This window comes from Nuphar pumila, unplaced genomic scaffold, assembly GCF_984573655.1.
Source record: "Nuphar pumila unplaced genomic scaffold, dmNupPumi1.hap1.1 HAP1_SCAFFOLD_216, whole genome shotgun sequence".
NCBI lineage: Eukaryota > Viridiplantae > Streptophyta > Magnoliopsida > Nymphaeales > Nymphaeaceae > Nuphar > Nuphar pumila.
The window spans coordinates 51,084-64,359 of NW_028323224.1; the positions used below are offsets into that span (position 1 = coordinate 51,084).

General features: G+C 52.2%; 1 protein-coding gene and 1 pseudogene across 1 annotated transcript; both read left to right on the plus strand.

The window, feature by feature from the left end:
• Positions 1-6,796: 6,796 nt before the first annotated feature.
• LOC149810746 (uncharacterized) lies at positions 6,797-10,275 on the plus strand. The gene is made up of 6 exons (XM_089994136.1): positions 6,797-6,902; positions 7,123-7,542; positions 7,646-7,825; positions 7,997-8,269; positions 8,698-8,965; positions 10,092-10,275. Exons 1-6 carry the CDS (start codon positions 6,797-6,799, stop codon positions 10,273-10,275), a joined length of 1,431 nt encoding a protein of 476 aa, XP_089850262.1.
• A 571-nt stretch (positions 10,276-10,846) lies between these two features.
• Positions 10,847-12,454, plus strand: LOC149810747 (protein transport protein SEC13 pseudogene; annotated as a pseudogene).
• Positions 12,455-13,276: the final 822 nt, after the last annotated feature.

The following is a 13,276-nucleotide window of genomic DNA, read 5'->3' on the forward strand; positions in this document are numbered from 1 at the left end:
CCAAACTGTCATGTCATCGATAGTTATAGCCCTGAATAAGTTGTGCATGTCAACATCTCCATTAGCTGAATCACCCCGTTGCTAGATAGGCACAGAGCTAATACAATGACTGTGCATTACTTGCAACGCCCAGCGTAGAGTATACAAATGGATGCTACATGACCAGCTGGGAATTGGAAGATGCAGACACACGCGATGCGCTTTTTCTTGGCAGGACATGACCTGTTATAGGGCCTTTAAGGATGAGTTTTGGATCTTTTTTTGTGTTGGTGGCATTGGAGCTTCCAAGCAGTTCCCCTATATGGCCACTTGCTCGTCATGTGTAATTGAAACGAGTGGTGCACTCACCTGTCATGATGGGACTCGTCACTGGTCTGATCTGAACTTCCCTGGGCTCCAGGGGCCTCTTGCCTGCCCTGCACGACCTTCAACTTCAGCGCCTGGCGCAATGTAAGCGCTAGAGCAAAGTTTGTGCTTGCTGAGCATCAGGGTGCTGTTGTTTGGTACCTCATCCAGTCATCATGTGTTCCTGCTGCTTGGCTGCTTTTTGGTTTCTGCTTTTTGGGCAGTTTTGGGGAAATTAGAGAATCATCCGGGAAGGTAACTGTCGTGGAAGAAGCAAAAAGGTATTTGTTGTCATGAATCATACAAGCATGCATGCTGGTGGATACCACACAATGACGAGTTGGTGTCACTGCATACATATGCCATGCAAGACTGGAAAGTGATACACTCACTTCGAAAGTTGATCATCTAATGTGAGAGCGAGGAGCCAAAAGAAAAACCATGGGGTTCACACCAGTGCACGCTGGCTCATGCCGTGTGCAGCCAGATGGGCTACCTCTTCAGGAGGCGCGAGTGCTCCCCAAGACTCTGCACGTGCATCAGCAATTCCAGGGTACAGTCCAAAGAGCACTGCAAGCCTCCAGTAACGGGTGAGCCAGCACAGCTGAAGCGCGGCCTCCTCCACCTCATCGGCGCTCAACATAATGCCTTCCTGCGCCCTGATTGCGAGGAGCTTGTCCGAGCCATTCTGCACAGATACGACGTCTGAAGCTGCTGACCACCGCATGAGTAGAAGTGATCTGACGTGCGAAGCACATGAGTTGCTGCTGAGCATATCAAAGTACACAAAAGCAACAGATCGTTCTATTAGATAATTAATTAATAATGATTCTTTGAAGGCAAACGCCTTTGTGTCATTTTCACATGCCAGATGATCGCAACATGGTCACTGGGCGATAGTCAAGGTGGGATTGCCACATACTCCTATATGGGTGGAGTGATAACCTTCATCACAAACACGCCTCAGCATCGCCAGGAGGGAATCAAGCCTATGGTCAGCCAGCAATTACTGAACGTACCCACACTTCTAATTATACACAATACAAGGTCGGACTCATGGTGAATGCCCAGCAGAATCAGGCGCATACCTGTCCCGGGTGGCAAGGCGAGCTTGCGTTGCTCCTTCGTGCCACTGATCTGAAACTAGGAATTGCGGCCCCGGCTGTAGAAGCTGTGCCAAGACGGGAACATCGTGCTTTGACCTTGCTTCCAGGGCCACCGACGGTACGCTCTGACACAAAGTCCCCAATCTTTGTGTCCTCCAAATGCACCTGCTTGGTCAAATCATCTCTCAAATTGTTTGGAGCGCACGCTGCATTGCTGTAACTGTCACCACATTGCACACACGTCACGGCCGTTGTCAACGCTGGCGAGTACGAAAGCGCCCTATCCTCTTGCTTGTTGTCATTCTGTGCACCTCTTACCATCCCATGCAGCAGATCAAACACACTTTAAGATCTGGTCAAAACTGCAGGTCCCTCGTTTTGGCACAAGTTTGTGGCATGGCACCCAGGAATCAATGCAAACCTGTAGGTCAGGGTCGCCAACTGCATCCTCTGCAGCTTGGCCGTTGACTTGTTCACATGTCTTTGCAGCAGTGACTGGAGAATGTGCATGACGAGCACGGCTTATCTCCGCATAGGATTGCTGTGATGCTACCAGAGACCTCTGACCTGCAATGCTGTTCATGTTCGATTGTGCAGGCCTGGGCTTTGTATGGTCCAAGTGACTCCAAGAAACTGGTCACTTGACCTACTCGGTTGCCATCCAGTTGCTGCTCAACTATCTGACACATATTAAAAGCAAGCTTCCACATATCCTGGCATGTGAGGGCCATATCTTCAAGCATTAGAAGTGAGCTCGGCACTTGCATGATCACCTGATCGCCTGGCCCAACAGAAGGGCAAGTTCAGCACAGACACATTGTACTTGACGGCCCTTGCAGCCATCATGCATTCTCTACCACTTCACAAGTGCGTGACATGAGTGCATCCCACCTGCGAGACCGGCTCGTTTTGGCGACTTGAACTGCTCCGATGGCATGTGATTAGCACTTGTGAGGTCGGGGTTGCAACTGGCCCAGCTGGCACCTGAAACGTGCGTTGCAAGTCCTCACACACCATATCCATCTCGAAACAAGGTAAGCTCAAAGCGAGAGTGTCTCGGGACAATCTGTGTCGCAAGTGCAACGTGACCATAATAGCATTGTCCGTGCATGGTTTGTAACCCAATTGAACAGAGACGGATATCCCTGCCAACCAGTCCATACAAGAATATGTTAGACTCAATTTCAGATGCGCTATGACGATAATTTCCTCAGGAAGCGTGTTGCAGAGAGTGGAGGCCCGCGTGAGTGCGCATGTCCCGCCAACAGGCAAGATACCAAAGCTCCCATAAACGCCACTCAATGCAGATGCCAAGCTTAATAAATTGATAACATTGAATATTGGATGTATTATTGACGTCTAAAGCACATTAACATGTAACAAGCGTGAAAGCGTACCGCGCCCGAGGCGCTACATCGCCGTGCATTCACGACCTGGAACATCAGCAACTCCATCACTATACATCTCAAGCCTGGGATGGTTTCTGATCTTTACAAAGTGTCATGCATAAAGACTTAGATGCAACGTACCTGCTGATCCACCAACCTACGGCCCTCAAGCGTGAGATGCGAAATATCATTGCCTTAAGGCCTGACGAAGACTACGGAGTATGCATAGAATTTCACGGTACTTGAAAGATACATGATGCCAGTGCGCAATGTCTTCAGGTTCGGCAAGTGCTGTTCAGAGAAAGCTCGACGGACGTGAGCAATTGAGCACATCACTTGAAACCAGCCATTGAGCGCTCGTAGATGATGATTGAAGGAAAACATGATCTCTGGGCTTAAATTGTTGGGAACCATGATGTGCGATATGGGTCGCACGTTCTGCGACGCGGACTGCGTCCCATTCATAACCCTATAAAGCTGACTCATTGCGTTTGAGGGTTCACTGGAGAAACCTCTGGCCCTAGCCTAAGGGCCTAGGCCATGGGATACCTTACATGCATCGCGCAGGTTAATACAAGTGCACATGCGCATTCGCGTTGTATGCTGTGCTGGGAACAGCAGTGACGACTTGTCATTTACATTCACATAATCGCCAATGCAACTTGGGCGCTGCAAACCCATTCGACAGCAATCGGAAGTTTTAGAGTGCTACTGTGAGCGTTCCTGAATTTTGACGGATTTGGGCGTTGCATTCAAGGGAGTTCAGGCCGTAGCCGCCAAACATGGCAGGTGGAGGGAGCGTGCAAGCCAACAAGGTAAGACATCAACTTGTCAGCATGCATTGGCACACTTTATGGTTGACATGAAAGGATACGGGATAGCCTTAACGCGTTTTTGTGAGGCATTCCGGTTTTCATGAGCCACAAGACGACCTTGTTGTGGCACAGGGCGGCTACCTCGCTTTCGTGAAGGTAGACGTACATTGCATATGTCAATTTCAATATGAAATCATGTGCTCGAGTCCCAAGAATGGCATGCCTGGCTGTACACAGCAAATGCGTTGGTCGATGCTTCCAATTCAAACGTCCTCACGGTTTCTGGAGTTGCCATTATCAAGCGGTGTTAGCAGGATACTCGTATCAGTGCTCAAGGTGATGCGAGTTCGATGTGCTGCCACTTTTTGGCTAGGCCCGATGCCACGCACACGCTGATCTCCAATCAACCAGTCCTCGACGCCTGCAGAGCGCAGACGGGTCGACGCGACATCAATATATATCCTGCTGGATTTTTAGGGAGGGGTAGGCAGCCCATCGCACAGCTTAATAAAGGCCGATGTCTTGCACGAGCAGGCTCATAAGTCAGGACGGCGCGCTGGCAAAGGAGTGCGCGCTCGAAACCGCAATGGCAACATTGAAGACCTCCGAGGGCCGGCTGCTTCCATGGGGAAGCAAGGGAAGGAGTCGAGGCTGCAAGCTGCTGCCGCTGCCCGGACCAAGGCACGCAAGGAAGTGCTCGAGCGACGGAGGCATGCTCACGCGCCTGTCGTGATTCAGATGCTAGCCATGTCATCGGCGGTAGACATGCAGAAAATGTGGGACATTATCATGTGTGCGTGCCGCACTGGTAGCGACGTCCAATCACTGCGAGACTTCAAAGCTGACAGCGCTGACGGCATGACAGATGTCGAAGGGGGGTATGCGCTTAAGATGGAAACCATTCTTGTGCCTGGCCGCCACAAGATGCGCGTCACGCTACTTCCTCCTCTGCTGGCAGATGCCAGGCTGGTGCGCTTCTTCCTAGAAGCGCAGCCAACCTGCACGTTTCCTAAAACTGTTCGGCAGTTGATCGCCATTTTTTTTTTGCCCACGTGCATGGGTGCTGTTTTAGCAGCTGATCAGCATGCGCTGTGAAGCTACGATCTTGTGTGTATGCGGGACCTCTGTACACGAAACATGCATGGTTATGCTGTCTGGTTGAAGATCTCCAATGCCTTCCTAGGCAAGACTAGACCAGACGAGGGCGGATCCACGTAAAGTTCAACCTGCCACTTTTGGACCTACTTTTCTATGCTTTGCATCCCCAGAGCAGCGTGGGAATTGGGGGCATGTTTGCAGCCTTTGACGAGTATGGGATGGCGGTTTGAGAAGCTCCGGAAGGGAAGCACCAGGGCACTTTGAAGACAAGGAGAGTGGTTGCCGGCGCTCAACTGCTTTGAAAAAAGTGCGTTGGACGTCACTCATTGGATCGAATGACTGTTGTAACGTCCTCCGCCTATCTTTGGACATGTTAGAGAAATATCCTCCTCGGGTACTTGTCGAACTCTAGCAGTGACAAGCACGAAAGTGCTGCCTATGAAAGAACATGGATCTCTGAATGTGGTGAAACGGTCGGAACAGCAAGCTGAGTGCAGGACCCGTTGGTGCTTGCCGATGTGAGCAAAGTAGCCGACATCGTGGCACTCTGCGTTTCGGCACCGGCCGGGGAGGCAGGCCTGGACGAGGGGGGGAGGCTTGCGTTGATGGTGCTGCGAAGTATGGGCATGCCACACCCCTTGGTGCTTGTCCAGGGGAACGGCAGCACTCTGAAGGAGCGGTCGGCAGCCAAGAAAGATGCCACCGCCACCCTCAGCACCGAGCTGGCCGGTGACCTCAAGGTGCGTTTGCTTCCAGGCTCAAGGTGCCAGTTCTTCTTCAGCCACGGTCGTATCTGCAGCCGCAGGCAAAGCTGCAATTTCGCTCGGCTGAAAGCTCGCTGCACATTCTTGCTCTGCACTCGCACGTGTTGAGCAGGAGGGTGAGTATTTGTTTAATAATTAGCAGAAACAGCGTAGAATCTGTGCAGAAGATTGTAACTGGGCGCATGTCAGCACAATACAAGCCAGTACCATTAAGTGTGCCGTGCAGTGCAAATCGTAGTTCAGCGGCACACCGCTAGGCAGGAGACCAAAGCGTCACTGGACGCTTCTTATATGCGAAAGTCATCTGGCCTGTGCGGCGCAGGTCGTGCCGATGGACAATGTCCCAGACTGCGTACAGCTGCTCCGCACGCTGGTGGAGACCAAGCTGGAGGCGCCAATGTGGCGCCGCAGCCACCCGCACCTTCTGCTAGAGGGCGCGGAGTACAGCGCATCAGCGACGAGCCCCCTCTCGACTCGACCAGGCATACTGCACCTCACAGCATACGTGCGGTCAGTAGGCTTGACCGCAAACCAGCTGCTGACGATTTCTGGGGGAGGGGACTTTCCGATTGGCAGCATACATGCGGCGAGGGAGCTGGTAAGTATGAGTGGCATCGTACCGGATGGCATGACCATGGATGATGACTTGCCAGTGCTCTCGATGCCGGACTCAGATCGGTGCGCTTGCCTGGCCCCTTACACTTGCGATCTCGCACATTCCCTTTTGTCCGCGACATCCCACTGGACACTACACGACAACAGAACAAAGCTTTTTTTCCTCATCGGCATTGTCATCGTTGGGGTTTGATGTGTAAGCGCCTTCCCAAGGGAGGATATCAGCGCCTTGCAGTAGCACGCCTGCTTGAAAGCATGCAAAGATGCTGCTGCTGCTGCATGCAATTCGTAGTCCTGCATGTCGCCGTCCCTTGGGATATGGTACAAAGCACAGAGTCCACGAACATTGGCAGTGTATTGGCAACGTGCTGACATGGCGTGGGTGTAGAGAAGTGCTCGTCCGGGAGAATGTTCCGGAAGATGAGGAGGATGAGCAGACCTGGCCAACTGACGTGGAGCTGGCCGAAGCAGCGTCAAAGCGCAAGCTTGCGCCTGGGACGTCGGACTACCAAGCGTGCTGGATTCTGGACGACGATGTCGATGACGAGGCGGAGGCTGACTCAGATGGCGACGCAGACATGGGCGAGCCAAGTGGTCGCGGAGCTGGGGGGGATGAAGATGAAGCGCCCGACCTCGCCGCTATGGACGAGGTATGGGACTAGGACATGTCTTTGCGGTACAGCATTCTACAGCACCATAGTTGCTACAGTACTGGTGCAGCATGTCACAAGTGGCTCACGGAGAGTAAATCTGCAAGTATTGCATTCGTTGGTAACCCATGAGCTTGACAGTAGTTGTCGGCAGCTCATGTTTCACCTTGATGATTGGTTCGTACTAATGAAAACAGCAGCGTGCTGCCAGTTATTGCGACCACAAGTTTGTACTTCGCATACTCATAACTGTGTTTAACGTGCTATACCTGATGTTCTGCGCGAGAAGGCATCTGAGAACGGTCAAGTGCATCTGGCAATGGTCTAAATTGATTGACTAGAATGCGTCAACTCTAGACCAGAGCCCCATGTATATACAGCACGAACTTCTGACCCTGCTCTCTTCATGGTTGGTAAATTCAGCCATGAACAAGCTAAGGATATGAAGGACACGGAGGACATGGCAAGCATGGCTGAAGAAGACGAAGTCACACGCAACGCCAACATCAAGCGTTTAAGGGAAGCGCGACGGAAAGACGCCGAGGAGGACGACCTCAACTTTCCAGATGAGGTGGAAGTGCCACCAGACGTCCCGGCTCGGACGCGATTCCAGAAGTACCGAGGCTTGAAGAGCTTCCGCACAAGCGGCTGGGACTCCAAGGAAGGGCTGCCCAAATTGTACTCGCGAGTGTTTGCCTTTCAAAACCATGCCCGTGCACAAAAGCGCGCTCGAGAGCAGGTGGCACAAGCTGTCAACGTATGTCTCTCATCTTCACTTAGAGATGCTGAGAGAGCTAGGAGGAGGATAGTACCACAAGCTAAAACCACGGGGTCCTGGAATGATGCAAACTGCACCACGTTCAGGGTGGTGTGGTGGCACTGTGAAAGTTGCATCAGCATCTCGATATGCGTTGTGTTTCAAGAGCAAGCGTGATACAGAGCTCATTGTGCTCCTGCATATCTCCGAAGGGAGGCAACTGGGAGCATGTGGAGGTCCTCGTCAGTGTTTGGCAAACGCTTGCCCAGGGCTTCATGCCGATGGAGGTGGGGGACCTTAAGCCCTAACCCCTACAGGTTCACCCAGAAGCCTTGGAGGCAGGAAATGTAGCAACAAGCACAGAGCGGTGTTAAAGTGGTGAGTTAGCGCTACTCTGATCGCATGCGATAGCAGGGGCAGGTGTGTGCAGGGAACTTTGCCAGGCTGTGTCCCCCCAGGCTCGTTTGTGAGGATCGCTGTCCTGGATGTCTCGCCTGAAGTCGCAGAGCGCGTCTGCAGCCGAGTTTCCGCAAGCCTGCTGGGGGCAGCCCCTCCGCTGGTGGCGTTTGGGCTCTTGCAGCATGAGAGCAAGCTCTCAGTGGTTAACATGGCAGTCAAGAAGTCGTCGTCATATGAGCAGCCTGTCGCCAATAAGGAGGAGCTGCTGTTTGTGACAGGCATTCGCACGTTTGATGCGCGGCCGATTATCTCGACTGACGATTACAACTGCGGTGCGCGCTGCTTTCAACGACGTGACCGGGCATGCGCAGCTTGATGGTTACCACATTTCGCAGCCTGACGCAGTCTGTGATAGAGCCTGATTCTCGTGATTGCGTGTGCTATTTGCTATTTTGATGTGTCGTTTCACATCACTAGTAGTGTCACTACCTCATCCACATAGATATTCGCTACTCCAAGTACTACTCAAGAATCTATGCTGCCATCAGCATCATTGCCATCATTGTGAACACTTGCAAGCTGAATACCCACCTGTTAGAGACTGTTAGCATCGTTAGCAGAGGACAGTCCTCACTCTACTTGTGGGAAGTCTACCAGAGTGCAGAATGCGTCAGATCCTGTCGTTTATGTCCGTTAATCGATCGCGCATGTGGTACACGTGCACCGAGTGCAGCAGTCAAAGTCAAGACAGTGACTGCAGACAAGTTCAAGATGGAAAAGTTCTTGCATCCGGGGCGGTCGTGCATGATGTCGGTGTTTGCGCCGATTTCGTTTGGGCCCTTGCCGGTCTTGGTGCTCAAGCGCAGCACGGATGGGACACCGCCTGTCATCGTTGCGGTGGGCAGTCTTCGAAGCTCCGATCCGGACCGCATCTGCTTGAAAAAGATCATTCTTTCCGGCTTTCCCGCCAAGGTGCATAAGAAGAAAGCGATCGTCAAGTACATGTTCTTCAACCCTGACGACATCAGGTACGCCCCAGCTGTTGATCCCGCAGGTATTGCTGAGAACACATTGACCTGTTTTGGGTTGGCCTGTTGGCAGGAACCTTCCCTGAAGTGAGAGGGAAGTTGCCGAATATTCAGGGATGCCGGGGTCAGGTCTGGGTATTTGGCGCGGCTCCTACATACCTCGTTTCCAGGTGTCCTGGTGCACGCTGCCTTCCAGTAGCAATGGGCCTCAGAGGATGTCAGGAAAGATAAGGTAGTTGCAGCCCACCAGACCCCTGAGACATAGACATGTCATTTGACTTCACGCTGCTGCAATTTCCCATCCGTTCGGTACTGTGTTGCCAGGGTTATGTCAGGAGCCTTTGCCTCGCCAGCAACTGCTCTGTTACAATCCTGGTAGAGGAAGTGCACTTCCAAGCGCTGCCCTCCTGCCGTTTTGGCAGCAAGGGTGCGTGAGGCAGTGCGTAGCTCCTTTGGGTCCTACCTGGTCTGGTGTCTACCACTTGGCCCATGACTCAGCTGTGCACATTCCGATTGTGAACCACATTATGGTGAAGTTCACGCGTGACAGAAGACATTTAGGGCTTTCGACCTACATTGCAACCACATGCGCTAGCAGGTTGACTTGGGGATTCTCAAGTAGTTCTTGGAGTTGCCAATATTCATGTGGCTGCGGCAGTGTTGAAAACAGATTCATCATCGTCATCACGACGAGAGTTGACTTGTTGCGATATTTGTGTCTCATCACCTCTGCAAGATGCAAGAAGGACCAGCTGCATGTGCCTCTGATGCTTTATTCCTTTCGTCCCTTTTTACCTGGTGATGCTCTGATTCGCAAGTGGTTCTTGGAGTTGCCAATGTCCATGTGGGCATCATCATCATGCTGGATCCTGGTACCGCACTACGGCTTCCACATCAACCTTCACTCCAAGTGCACCTTGGGAATAACGAGAATAGGAGACAGTGTGAAATGTAATGGATGAGACTATTTCTTGCCGTTATCGATGTGATGTAATAATGGATAATCTGATTCGCCATGCTTGCTCGTTAAAGAGCTTACAGCGCTGGATTGCAGTATGCACGTCTATTGGCGCACAGCAGCGGTGTTCTAGTTTCTTTTTACCACGAGAGGCCGTATGATGTGCAGGTGGTTCAAGCCGGTGGAGTTGTGGACAAAGTATGGCAGGAAAGGGCGTATCAAAGAGCCTGTGGGCACGCATGGAGCCATGAAGTGCATGTTTGATGCTCCCATCTCACAGCGAGACAGCATCTGTCTCTCCCTATACAAGCGAGTGTTTCCCAAATGGCCACAAGACATGACCTTCAACTGATCGGAGGGGTTGGCAGGGATGAAATCGTTTCTGTCTGGTCGTCACTTTTTTGTTGCTTTTGATTGGGTTGCTTGTGGCTTGAGGGCGTCAAAGGACCAGCTGGCTAGTTTCAGGTTGCAGTAGTTAGTACTTGCTGGCTTCCAAGCGGCTGCAAGCTCTTGTAAAAGACTTCAATCCACTGCCGAGCGTCGTTGCTTGCTTCAGTTCAGGATGTTGGACTCCACGCTAACTGGCCTGGGCACAACGAGGGCTTGTGCTTAGGCTTATAGCATGCTATGCCAGTTTAAGCCTTAGGGCCTTAAGGCCTAGGGCTGATCAGGTTCCAATCACCTGCAGCTATCGCAAGTATGTACTTTCCCAATGACTGTGCATACGTGTCCATGGTCGCACACAGCCCGTTGGAGCGAGGCAATGGCACAAGACAGCGGCTGTCCTTCTACCAACAATTATGTGCATGAGTCTCTGTGTCTTTAGTGCCTCCCTCCGTTGGTTGTTCTTGTATTGATCCTAGAGTAGTGCACCCTGGCTTCTCCCCACGGTGCTCCTCTATACATCCGTATTTTGAGCTGCGATGGCGGTGCCATTGACCGCAATTGATACAGGTCATTCTGATGTAGTGCATGATTCGCAATTCGATTATTATGGTCGCAAATTGGCCACTTGCTCCTCCGATGGGCTTGTGCGCGTCTTCAGCGTTGATGGCGAGCAAAGTCAACTCCTAGCAGATCTTCAAGGACATACAGGTCCTGTCTGGCAGATCGCTTGGGGTCACCCAAAGTACGGGAACCTCCTGGCAAGTTGCAGTTTTGATCATACTGTAATCATCTGGAAAGAAGATGGCAACGGGCCCTGGCAGATAGCGCATAAGACGGATCCCAACCTGCATTCAGGTAAGATATTGACTTCAATCCTCATTTGCTCAACGTTACAACGTTGCTGCAGGCCCGCGTTGATGTCTTCGCTACGAGCTCGAAGTCACTTCGTTCCTCAAGTGCGGCAAATGGCAATGCGCACTTCGTTGGACTTTGCCGTAGTGTATGTTGACGTGTAGATTGGTGGCCGGCATGTGTCGGAACTGTGCGTTTGCTCGTGTTTCGGTCAACACATGCCCAACCCTGACTATTTCTGTTGGTCTGTCGCACAGACCATGCGTGCAGGGGTCTTCTCCATTGTGCTTATGTCAGACCTAGTGATAGTTTTCCTTATTGAGTTCTGACGTGATCTCAGTGGCGGACCGGTAGCTATGCGGATATTGCAGTCCCTGCAACTTGTTGAAAAGGGGCGCCAACATTGCCAAGCGACTGCATCGCATATTTTGAATGATTTGAATCATCTGCCTTCGATGTCAAAGCTTTTCAAGCATTTGACACGGTCACAAGCATGGACAGGTGCAGAAGTCTGGTGACACCGTCCACTGAACTTACTTCTATGCTGCCATGCGCAGTTCAGGCATACCTTCATCGAAAAGAACGAAGACCTTTCTTCATTTTTGCCTTACCTGAATCGGTCCATTGGTCTGAGCTGGGCTCTTGAATGCTTGAGGTGTGCACAGCACACAAAGGTGTCGGTATCACATACGCACGTCAGATGCAGTGACTGTCTCTGAGTGCAGACATGATGCAAAGTCAGCGTTTCAGCTGAGAGCCAGTGACGTGCAGGTTCAATCAACAGCGTTGCATGGGCGCCATACGAACTTGGCCTCGTCTTTGCATGTGCCTCTTCCGATGGAACGATATCCGTGCACATGTACAACCAGACAAATGCATCGTGGGCAGTCTCGTTCGTCACAAATGACGGCCAGCCAGCTCACCCGACAGGAGCAACAGCCGTCAGCTTTGCCCCTGCCATCGAGGCAGGCGCGCTCGTCTCTGCCCGGGGCGCCAAGGCATCTGGGCCAGCTTGCAGGTTGGCATCGGCCGGGTGCGATAATGCAGTGCGACTTTGGGGCTGCGGGCAGGACGGGGTGTGGCGGCCGGAGGGACGGCCGCTGGTGGCGCACACCGATTGGGTCCGAGACGTGCAGTGGGCGCCTAACCTTGGGCTGCCTCGCTCCACGCTGGCAAGCTGTGGACAGGACGGCAAGGTCATCTCCTGGACAGAGGACGCTGCAAGCCCTGGTGCGCTTCCATTTGGCGTAAGACTGCTGACCCTTGAAATTGGGAGTTATGTCATGCAGTAACAGAGCGGGTACGCCAGGCTGAAAATGCCAGCGCAGCTGAGATTGGAATCCGGATGCACTTCGACCGGAATTGGGCAACTTTCAGGGGAAGATAACAAACTGGTGCACGACACATTGAAAAATCATGCAAAATAGGTCGGTGAGCTTGTTGAATGACTGTACGCCGGCTGCCATGACGGGGTTCGACCTTGCCGAGCGTTCTTCAGACGGGTCTGTTCCAACATACGTCCTAGGTAGGGAAAGCAATACGACATGCTATATGTTGAAACAGCTGCGGACAATGCGGAGAATATGACGCACATGATAACATGGATGCAAGTGTTTGTCACCTAACGACAGCGAGTGATCGAAGGTTCAAGCAGCATGTACTGAACTGCAGGTCCCTTGAGGTGGCGTATGCCCGCGGTATGGCTTGCTGCTTATGCTGGTATGGGCAGAAGAGGCAGAACATATCAAACCTTTTTGTTGCTACTTCCATCTGGTCATGAATATTTTCATCATATGACTGGGAATGGGACTGCGAGGACCGCGTGTGCAAATATCAGTGATTTTGGAGGTGCAGGCGTCTGGAAAAGCAGCATTGTGAAGGACTATACTCGGGGCGACCACAGGATGTCTGTCTGGTCGGTGAGCTGGTCTCTCACAGGCAACGTGTTGGCTGTGAGTGCCTCGGGAGCGACGGACGCCGATTCTACCGTGGAGTTGTTCAAGGAAGCCGTTGATGGAGTCTGGGAGGCAGTCGGTCCTGCCACCTGAAGCTTGCAGGCCCTGCTTTTGCAGGGACAAGCGTCGTCCCTCGCCAGAGAGTTTCTGGCAGCTCGT